This window comes from Phyllosticta capitalensis (assembly GCF_038381095.1).
Source record: "Phyllosticta capitalensis strain CBS 128856 chromosome Unknown BKA78scaffold_11, whole genome shotgun sequence".
Lineage (NCBI taxonomy): Eukaryota > Fungi > Ascomycota > Dothideomycetes > Botryosphaeriales > Phyllostictaceae > Phyllosticta > Phyllosticta capitalensis.
The window spans coordinates 581772-594508 of record NW_027117449.1 but is presented as its reverse complement, the minus strand read 5'-3'; the positions used below and the strand labels follow the sequence as shown (position 1 = coordinate 594508).

Sequence of the window (12737 nt, the reverse complement as noted above, 5' to 3'; positions counted from 1 at the left end):
GTCGTGATAGTCTCGAGGTAGGCGACTGCGAGCAGAGATGGTGTCGGCCGACGCGTGTTCGCAGGTGAAACGCCGGTCGGCACTTGGACTTGTCTGCGTCTTGAAGCTGTGGCCAAAAATAACCGCTGTAGACGGACGCAGGGCGCGGAGAAGCCAGCCGTTGGCGGTGCTCTCTCGTCGACACAGGGCTGGCAAGTTTTGTTCGTAAAATATGATTCGACCAATTGTTTGGCTGAATCTGTATGAGCTAAGCCTAACAGATGGTTACCAAAGTACTGACTAAGATGCTCGCAGTCTGGGCGGAAAGGTTCCGCTCCACTGATCGACCGGCCATGTGGGGCGGGCCGCTCTACCAAGGTTGCTCCCCCGCACTTTGACAGCATTCATATACAACATCTTTCATGTCAACCAAGTCCATAGCATCCATCTATCTGACCCAATGGCTGCGCAAAAAGTTGCCCTCATCACCGCTGGCTCGGCTGGCCTAGGAGCGCAAATCGCGCGCACGTTTGCCAGCGAGTTCCGAGTTGTACGCAAAATTGCCGACCAAATTTCCCCCCGCCGAGCCACTGACGCCTAGGGCCCAAACCCAAGGTCATCAACTACGCCAACAACTCGTCCCGCGCCGACGCGCTGCTCCAAGAGCTACACAACATACCCCTTTCGACGTCCATTGCCGCCGCCCATGCCCAGACGCCGCGCTTCCACGCCATCCAAGCCGACGCCGGCGACAAGGCGGCCGTGCACGGCTTGGTCGACGAGACGGTTCGCGTCATGGGCCGCCTGGACGTCGTCGTCTCCAACGTCGGATGGACTCGCGTGACCGACATATTCAATTTCGACGAGGGCGTCGTCGACGACGATTGGGACCGATGCTTCGTTTACAACGTCAAGACGCACATGTGGCTTGCGTACGCCGCCAAAAGGCACCTTGAAGAATCCGAAGGCGCCTTCGTCTCGACGGCCAGCATCGCGGGTGTCAAGCCGAGCGGCAGCTCATTGGTTAGTAGTCTGCGTCTCGGTCATCACTCTATTTCGAGAGCATTGCGACCATCACCACCATCAACCAACCCCAAACAAGAAAAGAAAAAGAGAGATCGGCCAGCGACCCATTTCCAGACCCCCGAAAAGAAACAGCTCCCAGACTAACAGCGAGATCAACAGCCGTACGCCGTGACCAAGGCGGCGCAGATCCACCTTGCCAAAGCCCTCGCGGTCATCTGCGCCCCCAAAATCACCTTCAACTCCGTCTCGCCGGGTCTGCTGATGACGGTAAGTAAAAAAGAAAGAAATCAAGACTGCTCGACACTATTCTCAGCCCGGCCCCAAACTTTTGCAATTCGCACCGTTACCTACCGTTGCACGTTGGCCCCCATCACTGCCGTTGTATCACACCACCACCGCACTGCCCCAGGTTCCACCGCACCCCTACCCCAGCCTCAGCCCCAACCTCCATTCCACCCGTCGTCTCACAGGCCCCCATCGTCATCATCATCATCATCATCGTCGTCACTTTGCATCCCATCACACCGCCAGCTCACACACCACCTTTCCTCCCTCTCTCAACACCCCTTCCCTCTTTCCCCTCCTCCGCAAGCATTCCTTCTCTACGCTCTCTCTCCTCTTCACCTCAAGACTGCAGCTTTCTGACCCCTTGCTTTCGCCTCAATCAGGAATGGGGCGCCAAGTTCCCGCCCGAAAAGATCCAGAAGAGCATCAACAACACCAAGCTCAAGCGCCTGGCCACGGTCGAGGACGTTGCGGAGCAGGTGCGCCTGTTGGCCACCACCAAGAGCATGACGGGCCAGAATGTCGTCATGGATAGCGGGTTTAGCGTCTAGGTAAGTGCTGCCTGGGAGATCAGAGGGAGCTTTGGGTAAGGTCTGATAGACGTGCACGCTGAACCAGACGAGGTGGGTAGGAGAGTTTTTACTGATTGGTTGGTTTGTGAGTTTGTGAGCGAACCAGGGGGTCGTTAGGCTAGACGTGATGTACGCCAGCACATATAGGGGCAATGATGTATATACAGATTCTCTGCAAGCCGTCAATCGGTCTCCTTCCTGTTCACAAAAGGCGCTGCTAGTCCAGCACAACCTGCTGCTGCTGCTGCCCTCTCCGACTCCATCACGCCGACAAGCCACTCTGCCCCGACGGCACATCATACGGGCCGTACCCGGGCCTCGGAAACCTGGGGCTCCCATCATCATTCCAGCCAAAGCGCTGCGTGCGAATGGTGCGCGCAAACCAGCCGTTCGTCGGGTTGCGCATCCCATGATAGACGATCCAATCCTCGGAGCCGTCGGGGCTGGTGGTGAAGCTGGCGTGGCCGACGCCATAGGCCTCCTCACGGGCGTTTTGGTAGAAGACGCAGCCGTCGGTGCGCTTGCGCCAGTCGCCAACATTCATGGGGTCGTCGCCGACCAGCTCGAGCTGGCCGAGGCAGTAGTTGCGGTTGTCGGAGCGGCCGCCGCTGTAGATGACGAAGGTCTGGCCGGTGGCGGGGTTGGTGAGCTGCTGCGGGCCCTCGTTGGTGGCCAGGCGGTCGTTGAGGCGGCGGCCGTACGGCGTCTTTTCCCAGTCGCTCGACGGCACGCTGAGGATCTGCCGCTGGCTGAAGTTGCTGGCGACGGTCCACGCGTTCTCCATCCGCGTGATGCACAGGTTGGCCGGCCACCCGTCGTACGCCCGCACCCAGCACGAGTAGATGTGGTACAGCCCCGTCGCGTGCTGGAAATACGTCCCGTCGATGGCGAACTGGTCGAATGTGTCGAGCTGCGCCTTGTACGTGTACGTCGCTTCCCAGGGGTCGTCGCCGAGCCCTTCGAGCACGTACATCCGGTGGTGGACGGCTGGGCACGACGAGTCGCAGAGCATGTCGACTTCGGGCGGCGGCGAGTCGGATCGCGGGTCCGCCGTGAAGATGACGTACCAGTTGTTGCCGATTTGGTGCAACTCGGGGGCCCAGAGATTTGTGCCTGGAATTCAGTCAGAATTTTCTGCCTTCTTTGGTATTTTGGGCTTACTATAGTTTTGGCCCTCGGGGGGGTTGAAGATGAGCCTGGTTTCGGCGTCATTCCAGTCAGTCAGGACGCGGCTGCGCAGGAGCGTAATGTTGTTCGTGGTGGTGTAGGTCATGTAGTAATAGTCATTGTAGCGGATGACCCATCTGATAGCAATCAGTAAATATCCATGGCTGGCTCTATGTGTATACACACGGGTCGGCGCCGTTAGCGTTCAGGATTGGGTTCGTGTACGTCGTGGCATTGGTGGAGGAGGCGTTGGTGTACTGACGAGACCTCAATTGCGACGAGGCGTCAAAGGCGCCTTTGTACTGAGCAGCTACGCACGCCGCCAGGAGAGAGAGGAGTATAAACAGGGCCATAGATGATGCTTTGCTTCTCCGCACACGCGCAGGCCTCGTCTGGGGAGAGTGAAGGGACTCGGCGTGACGGCCGCAGCCGTTGATTTATATGGGCCCATCATGTTGTTCTGTTTAACCGGACTGGGAGACGGGTACAGGCTGGACATGCAAGCGGAAGGTGCAACAGCGTTGATCGTCTTGGTCGACGGCGAACAGGGAACAGGCCAAGAAGGCGGGGGATCCATCAACCTGGTCCACCTACTTTTTTATTCGGCGCCCCAGCCAATGGCCACCCTAGCTCCGGGTATTTCCTCCTCCGTCGGCACCGCCGTTGCTTAGGTGAACCTTCAAGGCACTAACCATCTGCTGGGCTCCCGTCCTATATTGCTTTATTGGCTTCGTCGCTCTACACCACCACCTCACCGCCCAATTCTCCATGAACAACCAAGACTTCCGCAAGCTTTTCGCTCGCCCGTCCGCCGGCAGCCCGGGCACCAACAACAGCTCTTCGCCCAGCAACAATGCCTCGCGCACCCCAGCAGCCTCCCTGGGCTCGCGCATGCGATCGAGCATCCCCATGACGCCGTGAGTAGTGAGCTTCCCGCCCTTCCATGCCGTCCTCTCATGGCCCATTGAGACTAACATTGCTTGCCTCAGGCGCACAGTGACGGGCGGCGCCAACATCGACTTTCAACGCCAACTCGCCGAACAGCGCGCAGGAGGCTCGCAGCCTGCCACCAAGAAATTCCGCTCCTCCGCCGCGCCCAAAGGCTCGAGGCTCGCCCAGGGATACACGGACCGCACGCAGAGTCGCGTCGACGATGAGGACGAAGCCGACGACCGCGCCAAGCGCATCAAGGCCCTCGAGGAGAGCATGAAGCTCGGCCAGATCGACCAGGACACGTTCGAGAAGCTGCGCGACCAGATCACTGGCGGAGACGTCAGTGCCACGCACCTGGTCAAGGGTCTTGATCGCCAGCTGCTGGAGCGCGTGAGGCGGGGCGAGGACGTCCTCGGCGTGGGCGGCAAACCTACGCCAAAGGAGCCAAGCCCCGATGTCGACGACGAGTTTGAGCAGCTGGAACAACGCGAGGTGGCGCCCGTGGTCCGGGAAAAGGCGGAGAAGAAGGGCGAGACGGCTCTTGCGGGAACAAAGCGCACGCGCAACGAGATCCTGGCCGAGCTCAAGGCACAGCGACAGGCGGCCGCGGCTGCAAAGGCTGCAGCACAACCGCAGCTGGGTGCGAGGTTCAAAAAGGTCGGCGCGCACCAGACGGAGACGTATCCGAGGATCGAAATAGACGACCGTGGGAGGGAGGTTCTCATCACCTTGGATGAAGACGGGCACATCAAGAGAAAGGTGAGGAAGATAAAGGCGGAGGCAGAAAGCGAAGAAAAGGCACCAACGAGCTTGCCCATGCCGGATCCCAAAGCCAAGCCGTTGGGTATGGAAGTCCCGGAGCAGCCAAAAGCAGAGGAAGAGGACGACGACGACGATGATATTTTTGATGGAGTGGGTGCCGATTACGACCCTCTTGCTGGGCTGGATGGTGACGACAGCTCGTCTGAGGAAGAAGAAGGCGAGGTCTCAGCACCAGCAAAATCAAAGTCACCGTCCGAAAAGCCGTCCGCAGAAAATTCTCCGGAATCAGAAGACCCGGATTCCACGGCCATGCCACCGCCTCCCAAACCCGCAGCTTCCACTTCCGTCCCCAAAACAAACTACTTTGGCGACTCTTCGTCTTCTACGGCTCCCAGCATACCAGCACCCTCCAACCCTCTCACCGACCCGACGATCCTCGCTGCTATCCGCAAGGCCAAAGAGATCGATCCCGACCGCCTCAGAGCAGGCGACGGGGATTCTGCAGAATCAGCCAAGGACCCCGCCGAAGAAGCGCGGCTCAAGAAACGCGCCGCCATGCTCGCAGCGCAGGATCGCGACCTCGACGACATGGACATGGGCTTTGGATCCAGCCGATTCGACGATGCGGAAGAGATGGAAGAGGAGGGCACGAAGATCAAGCTGTCGGAATGGAAGGGCATGGGTGGAGGCGACGATGACGATGATGATGGTGCCAAGGAGAGGGGCGGCAAGAAGAGGAAGAGGGGTCCTAAGAAGAGGAAGGGTGATAAGGATAGCGCTGCTGATGTGCTCAAGGCCATGGAGCGCCAGAAGAGTGGTGGAAAGTAGACTGGAGGCTCTGGGCCGTGGGGATCTTTTGAGTGCGGAATATACCCTTTGGACGCTTTGCCCATCACGGCTCTCCCTTTTGGTCTACGTTGCAACTAATGCAGCGGTCAGCGCTGTTAATTGGCTAACACTTGCGAGGCGAGTGGATGATCATTGAATCGAAATGAAATTCTTATTGAGAAAGGTAAGTCTATCTACATGTATGGAAAGACGATGGAGTATAAATCTAAAAGACCCAATCTATGATATCCAGCAGAATCCAAGTAGCGCCGTGTTTCCAAAGCTCCATCGAAATCGAAATCGTCAACAAATCATTCAAAGACCACTCTCCTTGAGAACGCTCTTGAACTTCTTCTGGAATGTCGAAACGTGCGCGGTGATGAGGTCAAGATGCGATCCATCAACAAGATGGAATTGCACGCCGCCACCAATATACTTGTTCCATTCACTCAGGCCCTCCATCCACTCCTCCAGGTTGAATCCGATCCACGCAGGCGGCTTGGCGTAAAAGACGTGCATGCCCGACTTGGTGCAGCCGGACGGCTCATACGGCTTCGCAATGACCTTGAGGCTGTAGTCGGTGGCGGTCCAATTCTCCAGTTGGGACCGCGTCATGCCCATCTCGGCCAGACGGGCCGGGTCCGACTTTTGCATGATGAAGTCGAGGGCGTCGTCCTGCGGCATGCCGGTGAGGACGGGGCGTAGCGAGACGTTGGATTCCTCCTCGGAGATGAGGCCCAGCGAGTGCGACAGGAAGAGCAGGCTGCCGATCCAGTCGCGCGTGTTGATGTGGTCGACGAAGCGCGACTGCTGGTCCAGCGTCGCCAGAAATTGCACCTCGCAGCCCGCCGCCTCGAGCCCCTTGGCCACCTCGAATCCGACGTTGCCGCCGTACGAGTAGCCGACGATGGCGTAGGGGCCTTGCTGCTGCGTTGCGCGGATCGCCGAGACGTACGTCGCCACCATTTCGTCGAAGGATGTGAAGACTTCTTCGCCGTCGAGGCCCCGCGCCCGCACGCCGTATACCCGCCTGTCGGTGATGTATGTGGCCAGCTTCATGAAGACGAGGACTTCGCCGCCGCCCGGGTGGATGCACCACAAAGGCGTGCCGTCGCCGTTGGGCTGCAGGATGGTGACGGGGTCGTACTCGCCACCCTGCTGCTTCTCAATCGCCTGCGCCAGCGTCTTGATGGTCGGGTTGGTCATGAAGACGGACACGGGGATCGACTTGGTCACGCCGAGGGCCTCTTCGAAGAAGAACTTGAGCTTGAGCAGCTCCACCGACGTCACGCCCAGGTCGAAAATGTCGTCGTTGATGCCGAGCTCGCGGTCCGTCTGGAAGTAGTCGGTCAGCACGCGGTGGATGGTCCTCTCCGTCTCGCTGCCGGGCGCCTCGTAAAACTGCATCTTGTACTCCTTGATGAGCGCGTCGTTGGCCGTCTCGCACTCGACAAACTGCCCGGCCTCGAACGACTTGCGCAGCTTGGCTCGCGACAGCTTGCCCAGCGTCGACAGCTGCAGGAGCGCCCGCGTCAGGGGGATCACGCGGTACGGCCGCACGCTGTAGTGCTGGAAGACCATCTTTGTGATTTGCTCGGCCGTGTCTACGCGCGCGATAATATCGTCGTTCGCGTACGAGGGCAAGTACACTACCACAACGACCTCAGTATCGTGGCCCTTGGGCCGGTGCGGGAAGACGGCCGTAAAACCGGGCGTCAGCCCGCGGATGCGCCCGTCGTCCAGATCCGTCTCCAGGTCCTGCGTGAAGTACTTGACGCCGTTGACGTTGACGCTGTCCTTGGCGCGGCCCGTGAAGTTGAGCGCCCCCGTCGAGTCCAGATACGCCATGTCGCCCGTCTGGAACCAGCCGTTGACAATCGACTCGGCCGTCGCTTGCGGGTTGTTGTAGTAGCCCGAGAAGACGACGGGTCCGCACACTTGCAGGAAGCCCTGCTGGTTGGCGCCGAGCTCCTCGCCCGTCTCCTGGTCCACGACGCGCATGTTGATGCCCGGGATGCAGTGGCCCAACGACGCAAACTCGAGCTCGTTGGCGACGTCGTACGACGGGCAGTGGTTGTTGTAGATGGAGCCGGCGCACGTCTCGGTCATGCCGAAGCCCGGTCTGATGAAGTCGGCCGGCGCGCCGTACTCCTTGAGCTGGAGGCTGAGCGCGGCGCAAGTGTCGACGACGTTGGCCTCGCCTCCCGAGATGAGGGCCCGCAGCGTCGAGAGGTCGAACTTGTCGTCGAAGCGGAACCCGTCGGGCTGCAGGAGGGCGCGGCGGATGTTGGCGAGGAAGAAGTTGGGCGCAAAGGTGTATGCCACCCGGTTCTTGGCGAGCAGCTCGAGGAAGAAGAGGGGGTCCTTGATCATGTCGACGGTTGGGACTTGGATCTGTTCGGCGGCCAGGTTCATGGCGTGGAGGTGGATCTCTGTCAGGTTGGCAACATCTTGGAAAGGTTAGTCCAGCTGCCACTGGTTGGGGGGTGGGGTGGCTTACGGTCGAATCCGATCCAGTTCAAAAAGACATCTTCCGACTTGGTGTCGTGGTGTTGGCTCTTGCCCCGGATGGCCGTCAGCATCTGTCCGTGGCGAAGCATGACGGCCTTTGAGTTGCCAGTGCTTCCCGACGTGAGCATCAGCGCGGCAAGGTCGTCGCCAGTCTTGAGGAGGCCTGTCGCATCCTGCTTGGATTCCTCGACCACAAACTTGCTCAGCTCCTCCACCGGCCGCAGCTTGAGGTAGTCGAGGCCGCAAAAGTCGTCGACCAACCGCGACGACGTCAGCACAAGCGGGTCCAGCAGCGTGTGCAAGTGATCGAGATGCCTCTTCCGTGCGTCGAGGTCGGAGACGAGGGGAGTCGAGACAGCCGGAACATATCCCGCAAGCACCACGGCCCAGAACCAGGTGATGTTGTCGTAGTGGTTGTCGAAGTGGAGCAAGAACCTGGTGTCCTTGTCCGCGCCCAGGCTGAGGACGGCAGACGACAGCTCCTGCGCTATCTCGAGCAGCTTCCGGTACGTGACGTGCTTCGACCCCGTGGCAGACTCGAACAAAACACCCCGGTTGGCGGGATACTCTGCGGCCTTGACGAGAACTTCGGAGAGGTTTTTGGCCAACATCTTGCGAGTAGTGTTGGACGGTATGAGCGCCTGCTGCTATCAATCGTCCCAAGCCCCAGCCTATTAATCTATTTCACAGCCCTGTCGACCCATTGCTGCCGGCGAGCGATATCACTCGATTTTTTCCTTGTCGAGCGGACGTCGGGCTCGAAAGCACGTGTGTGGTCTCGGCGTATTGATAGAGACCCGTATACGACTCGCCTGAGGGTGTTGAGGTGGATCTCTCTATCATGAAGGGGATCCACAACACCATTGTGCCAATTTGCGGCCATCTCGATTCTCGACTCGAGCGGGAGAACGCACTCTGGAAGATGGATGCCCAGGCTACTATCATGGCGTCGTCCTTGGCAGTGCATCTCTTGGAGTGGTCCTAAACTTGGCGGGTCGTGGCCTTAGAGATGGTCATTGCTGTCCCAAACGCCTCTTCCAACACCAAAAGAACTGGACGACAGCGAAACAACGAGGTTCTTGAAGCGACTCCACCACACCAAGCCAACAAGTCAGTGACACGCTCTGCACGACTAAAGAGACCAGGCAGAAAACTACCGAATGACACACCATCATACCACCGCGAGCACTTATTTTCTCGGTTCAAGCGACCGGCCATCTTGAAACGTCGCCCTTCGATCCATACAGCCAGCCCAGATCCATCATGGTGACCAGGGACTTAGCCCGTGGATAACCGACTCCGCGAGTAAAGCACCTCCTAAGGCCTTTCTGGCGTGCGAGTTGGTCCTGATTCCATCACGATTTTCCCGCGTCGCGCCGATCTTTCGCTTAGGGGAACCTGCCGACCATGTGTTCGGAAGCCGAGCCCTACGTACAAGGTGCATTGTTGTCGATGGACCGCTCGACGAGAATTTAGAGGATTTTGCGGATCGTGGTCTCGAATACCGATATCCTCTCGTTTCTCTGGCTTCGATTCGTCGCATAGGCATGCCTGTTGAGGGGGTAGATGCAGTGCTTTGTTGCTGATGCAAAGGGGCATCTCGGTCAAGATTTCGGCGGGTACTATTGGTACCTGCTTTGCCATCTCAATCACAACTGCTTGAGATTGCAGTCCGCGAGTTAAGACTTTTGTCCGGTTGCCACAGGATATCAACGAAGTACCAAAGTCGACAATACCTTCACAATGACACGAGCAGCAAGGATAATGCCTCTCGGCGGCCGGCAACGCAAACCACTCGCATGGAACTAGGCTTCATTGGCAGGTCGACAACACAAATGGTCCGACGGCATCCAGCGACGTCACTGTCTCTGAAGAGCGTCTCCCAAATTCTAACCAATCAAACCACATTCGCCGTATCCCAAGCAGTGGCTATAGAACAGGCTCGATCCCAGACCTCGACGCCAAACCTTGGCACGAACGCCTCCCAGCGAGCTTGTGTCTTCGGGTGGCGCCTTGGTTGACGTCGTTTTTGACATGGACTCGTTCAGCCACACTGTCGAGGGCTACCTCCAGCCGCAGGCGACTGACTCGCCGCTGCCGTTTGTGACGCTGGGGGCAGTCAACAAGTCGGGTCGGTATATCTACATCTGAGGGAGAGCTCAGGAGATTGATTGATGCCGAAGGCACAAGCTAAAACGATGCGCGCCGCCGCTCACAGGCTCCTTTTACTACGAAAAGTTCTTTGGCACCGACTGCAGCACCGTCGCCGCCGGGCCGCAGGACACCAATGCTGTCCACTGGGTCGCGTCGTGCTCAAAGCTCGTCACCACCATTGCTGCGCTGCAGTGTGTTGAGAAGGGACTGCTGAGCCTCGATGGCGACATTGGCGACGTCCTCCCTGAGTGGAAGAATCCCAAGATCTTGATCGGGTTTGACGACGATGGTGAGCCCATCTTGAAGCCCGCACAAAACCACATTTCCCTCCGGTATGGTCGGCATGCTCCGCTCTTGTTCGTTGCGTCTCACGCGTTTCGCAGGCACATGTTGTCGCGGTCAAGCGGCATGGCGTATGCGTTTTTGGACCCCCTGATGTCCAAGTATCAGAACTGGCACGGCGCGAAGCCCAAGAACAACCTGACGATTGTACGATGCCGGGGCGCACTGCTCGACTACGAAATCAATCCGCTGACAGAGACTCCAGAGAGACTCGTTTGACGAAATCCTCATCTTCGAGCCCGGCACTCGATGGAGATATTCACCAGAAGCCGAATACGTCGGCCTGCTGGTCCGTCAAACTCGACCAAGCTCCACTCCCTCTCAGAGCATCATCACTAACGCATCCCCAGATCGAGCGCGTCAACGGCGGCATGAAGCTCGGCGAGTACATGCGCCTCAACATCTTCGAGCCGCTCGGCATCAAGGACATGACGTTCCACCTGGAAGCGCGCGAGGACATGCGCGCGCGGCTGGCGCGCATGTGGCAGCGAACACCGGCCGGCGGCCTCGAGCAGCGCCCCGACTGGTTCATGCCGGACCCGGTGGGCGACGACTTTGGCGGCACGGGGCTGTACGCGACGGCGCCGGAGCTGCTCAAAATCTACGCCGCGCTGCTCCGCGACGGCGACGACAACGGCAGCAAAGCGTTGCTGCTGAAGCGCGAGACGGTCGACCTCATGTTCACGCCGCACATCCCCGCGACGGCCCCCGACTTTGCCGACGCCCGCAACGCCTCCGTATTCGTCCGCAACAGCGTCTTCAACAGCCTCCCCGACGACGCGGCCGTCAACTCGGGCCTTGGTGGCGTGCTGAACACGTCGCCCGTCCCCGGCCGCAGGGGCGCGCCCTCGCTGACTTGGTCGGGCATGTCCAACTGCTTTTGGGTGAGTTTTGTTCTTCGATGATCTCTCTGTACCCCCTTTTTTTTAATAAAAAAAAAACTGTTGTATTTCGATTGTTTCTGACGCGCTGGCTGACTGGTGCTGGTACTGTAGTGGATTGACAGGGCGAATGGCGTGGCGGGACTGTTCCTTTCGCAGTTCATGCCCGGCGGCGATGGCAAGACGATTGAGCTGCTGTCCAAGTTTGAGGAGGCGGTTTATGCGGCCACAAGGACGGACTGAGCATGCGCGAATGTGGAAATCGTTTTTGCGTCTTGTTTGTGTCGTTGGCCATGCTTTGGGGGGGGGGCTTGGCTGCAGGTAATTCACCGAATATCGTGTGAGTTCATGGCAGGAAGTAAACAACAAGGAAAAAGGCAGTGATGGGTGTATATACACGAGGTATAAGCACAGCGGCCAGGAGAGCGAGCAGGATACCTAGCCAAACCAAGCAAAAGGGAGGGAGTGCAGAAGGGACGAGGCCTGGTAGCAAAAGTCGTGGCACACGTATGCAGCTTCGACTGCTCCCTGCAACTAACTCTACGCAAAAGAATTGGTTGATTCCAACATCACATGCGCAAAGCGCTTGAATGCTCCCTACATACGTACTGCTTAACATGCAAACTTTCTACTACTCTACAGCCGCTTCTACTTTGTTTGCCTTGTCTTAGTCAAGCTCCTAGTTATGTGTGCCGCGACTTTTGCTATAGTACCAGGCCTCGGAAGTGGCACAAGGACTCCAGGTGGGGTGGGGTGGGGGCGTTTGCGCCAGTCTATCCAACAAACCCACCCTGTTCAACGTTAGCAAGCGGCAGCGCTGATTTGTCAAGACGTCTCTGCCCTGGTCTTGTAAAGCAATTGATTGGCTGGCCTGCATTTCTCGCAACGGGCCGGTCGACGAAAGCGGCAATTTTTTGGATGCGTGCGAGGGATGATGCCGACGAGGGACCGAATTTCAGGACTTTTGGAGTGGTCTGTGCAGGGTGATGGAAATCTGGGAGGGACTTTGGGCAGTGGTGAAGAAGACGGCGGAGGAGTCGTTGCGATGTGGTCTGTTATCGTGCGACTGTTGCGCAAAAAGAGATAGGTGGTCAGTCCCGGCTGGGGCTGATTCAGCGAGGTTTCGACAATGGTAGTTGATGCGTATTGTTCTTTGGTCCAATGATAGCAGAATGGCAAAGGAAATTATTCCATTTTGAGTGTGATGCAGCAATATCGTCGTTGACTCAAAGCTAGTATACTATGCACTCCTACTTATATGTACAGCGCTCATAGTGGCATAAGACCATGCACATAC

The 12737-nt window shown here is 58.2% G+C and overlaps 5 protein-coding genes across 5 annotated transcripts; 3 read left to right on the top strand and 2 right to left on the bottom strand.

Annotated features, from left to right (window-relative positions):
* Positions 1-439: 439 nt before the first annotated feature.
* Positions 440-1841, top strand: BKA78DRAFT_333538 (oxidoreductase ucpA; the record flags this gene model as incomplete). The annotated part of the gene is made up of 4 exons (XM_066890096.1): positions 440-529; positions 595-1002; positions 1165-1272; positions 1674-1841. 4 exons carry the CDS (start codon positions 440-442, stop codon positions 1839-1841), a joined length of 774 nt encoding a protein of 257 aa, XP_066739667.1.
* A 283-nt stretch (positions 1842-2124) lies between these two features.
* Positions 2125-3382, bottom strand: BKA78DRAFT_257551 (alpha-N-arab-like proteininofuranosidase; the record flags this gene model as incomplete). Its single annotated transcript, XM_066885198.1, has 3 exons — positions 2125-2975; positions 3024-3166; positions 3216-3382. 3 exons carry the CDS (start codon positions 3380-3382, stop codon positions 2125-2127), a joined length of 1161 nt encoding a protein of 386 aa, XP_066739666.1.
* Positions 3383-3797: 415 nt separating this feature from the next.
* Positions 3798-5552, top strand: BKA78DRAFT_333536 (uncharacterized protein; the record flags this gene model as incomplete). Its single annotated transcript, XM_066890095.1, has 2 exons — positions 3798-3946; positions 4019-5552. 2 exons carry the CDS (start codon positions 3798-3800, stop codon positions 5550-5552), a joined length of 1683 nt encoding a protein of 560 aa, XP_066739665.1.
* Positions 5553-5867: 315 nt separating this feature from the next.
* On the bottom strand, positions 5868-8674 carry BKA78DRAFT_333535 (putative NRPS-like enzyme; the record flags this gene model as incomplete). Its single annotated transcript, XM_066890094.1, has 2 exons — positions 5868-8002; positions 8053-8674. The coding sequence occupies 2 exons, from the start codon at positions 8672-8674 to the stop codon at positions 5868-5870; spliced, it is 2757 nt and encodes a 918-aa protein (XP_066739664.1).
* Positions 8675-10051: 1377 nt separating this feature from the next.
* BKA78DRAFT_383004 (beta-lactamase/transpeptidase-like protein) lies at positions 10052-12145 on the top strand. The gene is made up of 6 exons (XM_066893053.1): positions 10052-10198; positions 10247-10549; positions 10601-10706; positions 10765-10848; positions 10910-11443; positions 11555-12145. The coding sequence occupies exons 1-6, from the start codon at positions 10098-10100 to the stop codon at positions 11681-11683; spliced, it is 1257 nt and encodes a 418-aa protein (XP_066739663.1). The 5' UTR covers positions 10052-10097; the 3' UTR covers positions 11684-12145.
* Positions 12146-12737: the final 592 nt, after the last annotated feature.

Bases quoted from the DNA above. Each gene is read 5' to 3' on its own strand.
- BKA78DRAFT_383004 (XM_066893053.1), top strand. From the start codon at position 10,098: ATGGACTCGTTCAGCCACACTGTCGAGGGCTACCTCCAGCCGCAGGCG. The intron at 10,707-10,764 runs GTACGATGCCGG...CAGAGACTCCAG, and splicing joins CCAAGAACAACCTGACGATT to AGAGACTCGTTTGACGAAAT. The intron at 11,444-11,554 runs GTGAGTTTTGTT...CTGGTACTGTAG, and splicing joins GCATGTCCAACTGCTTTTGG to TGGATTGACAGGGCGAATGG.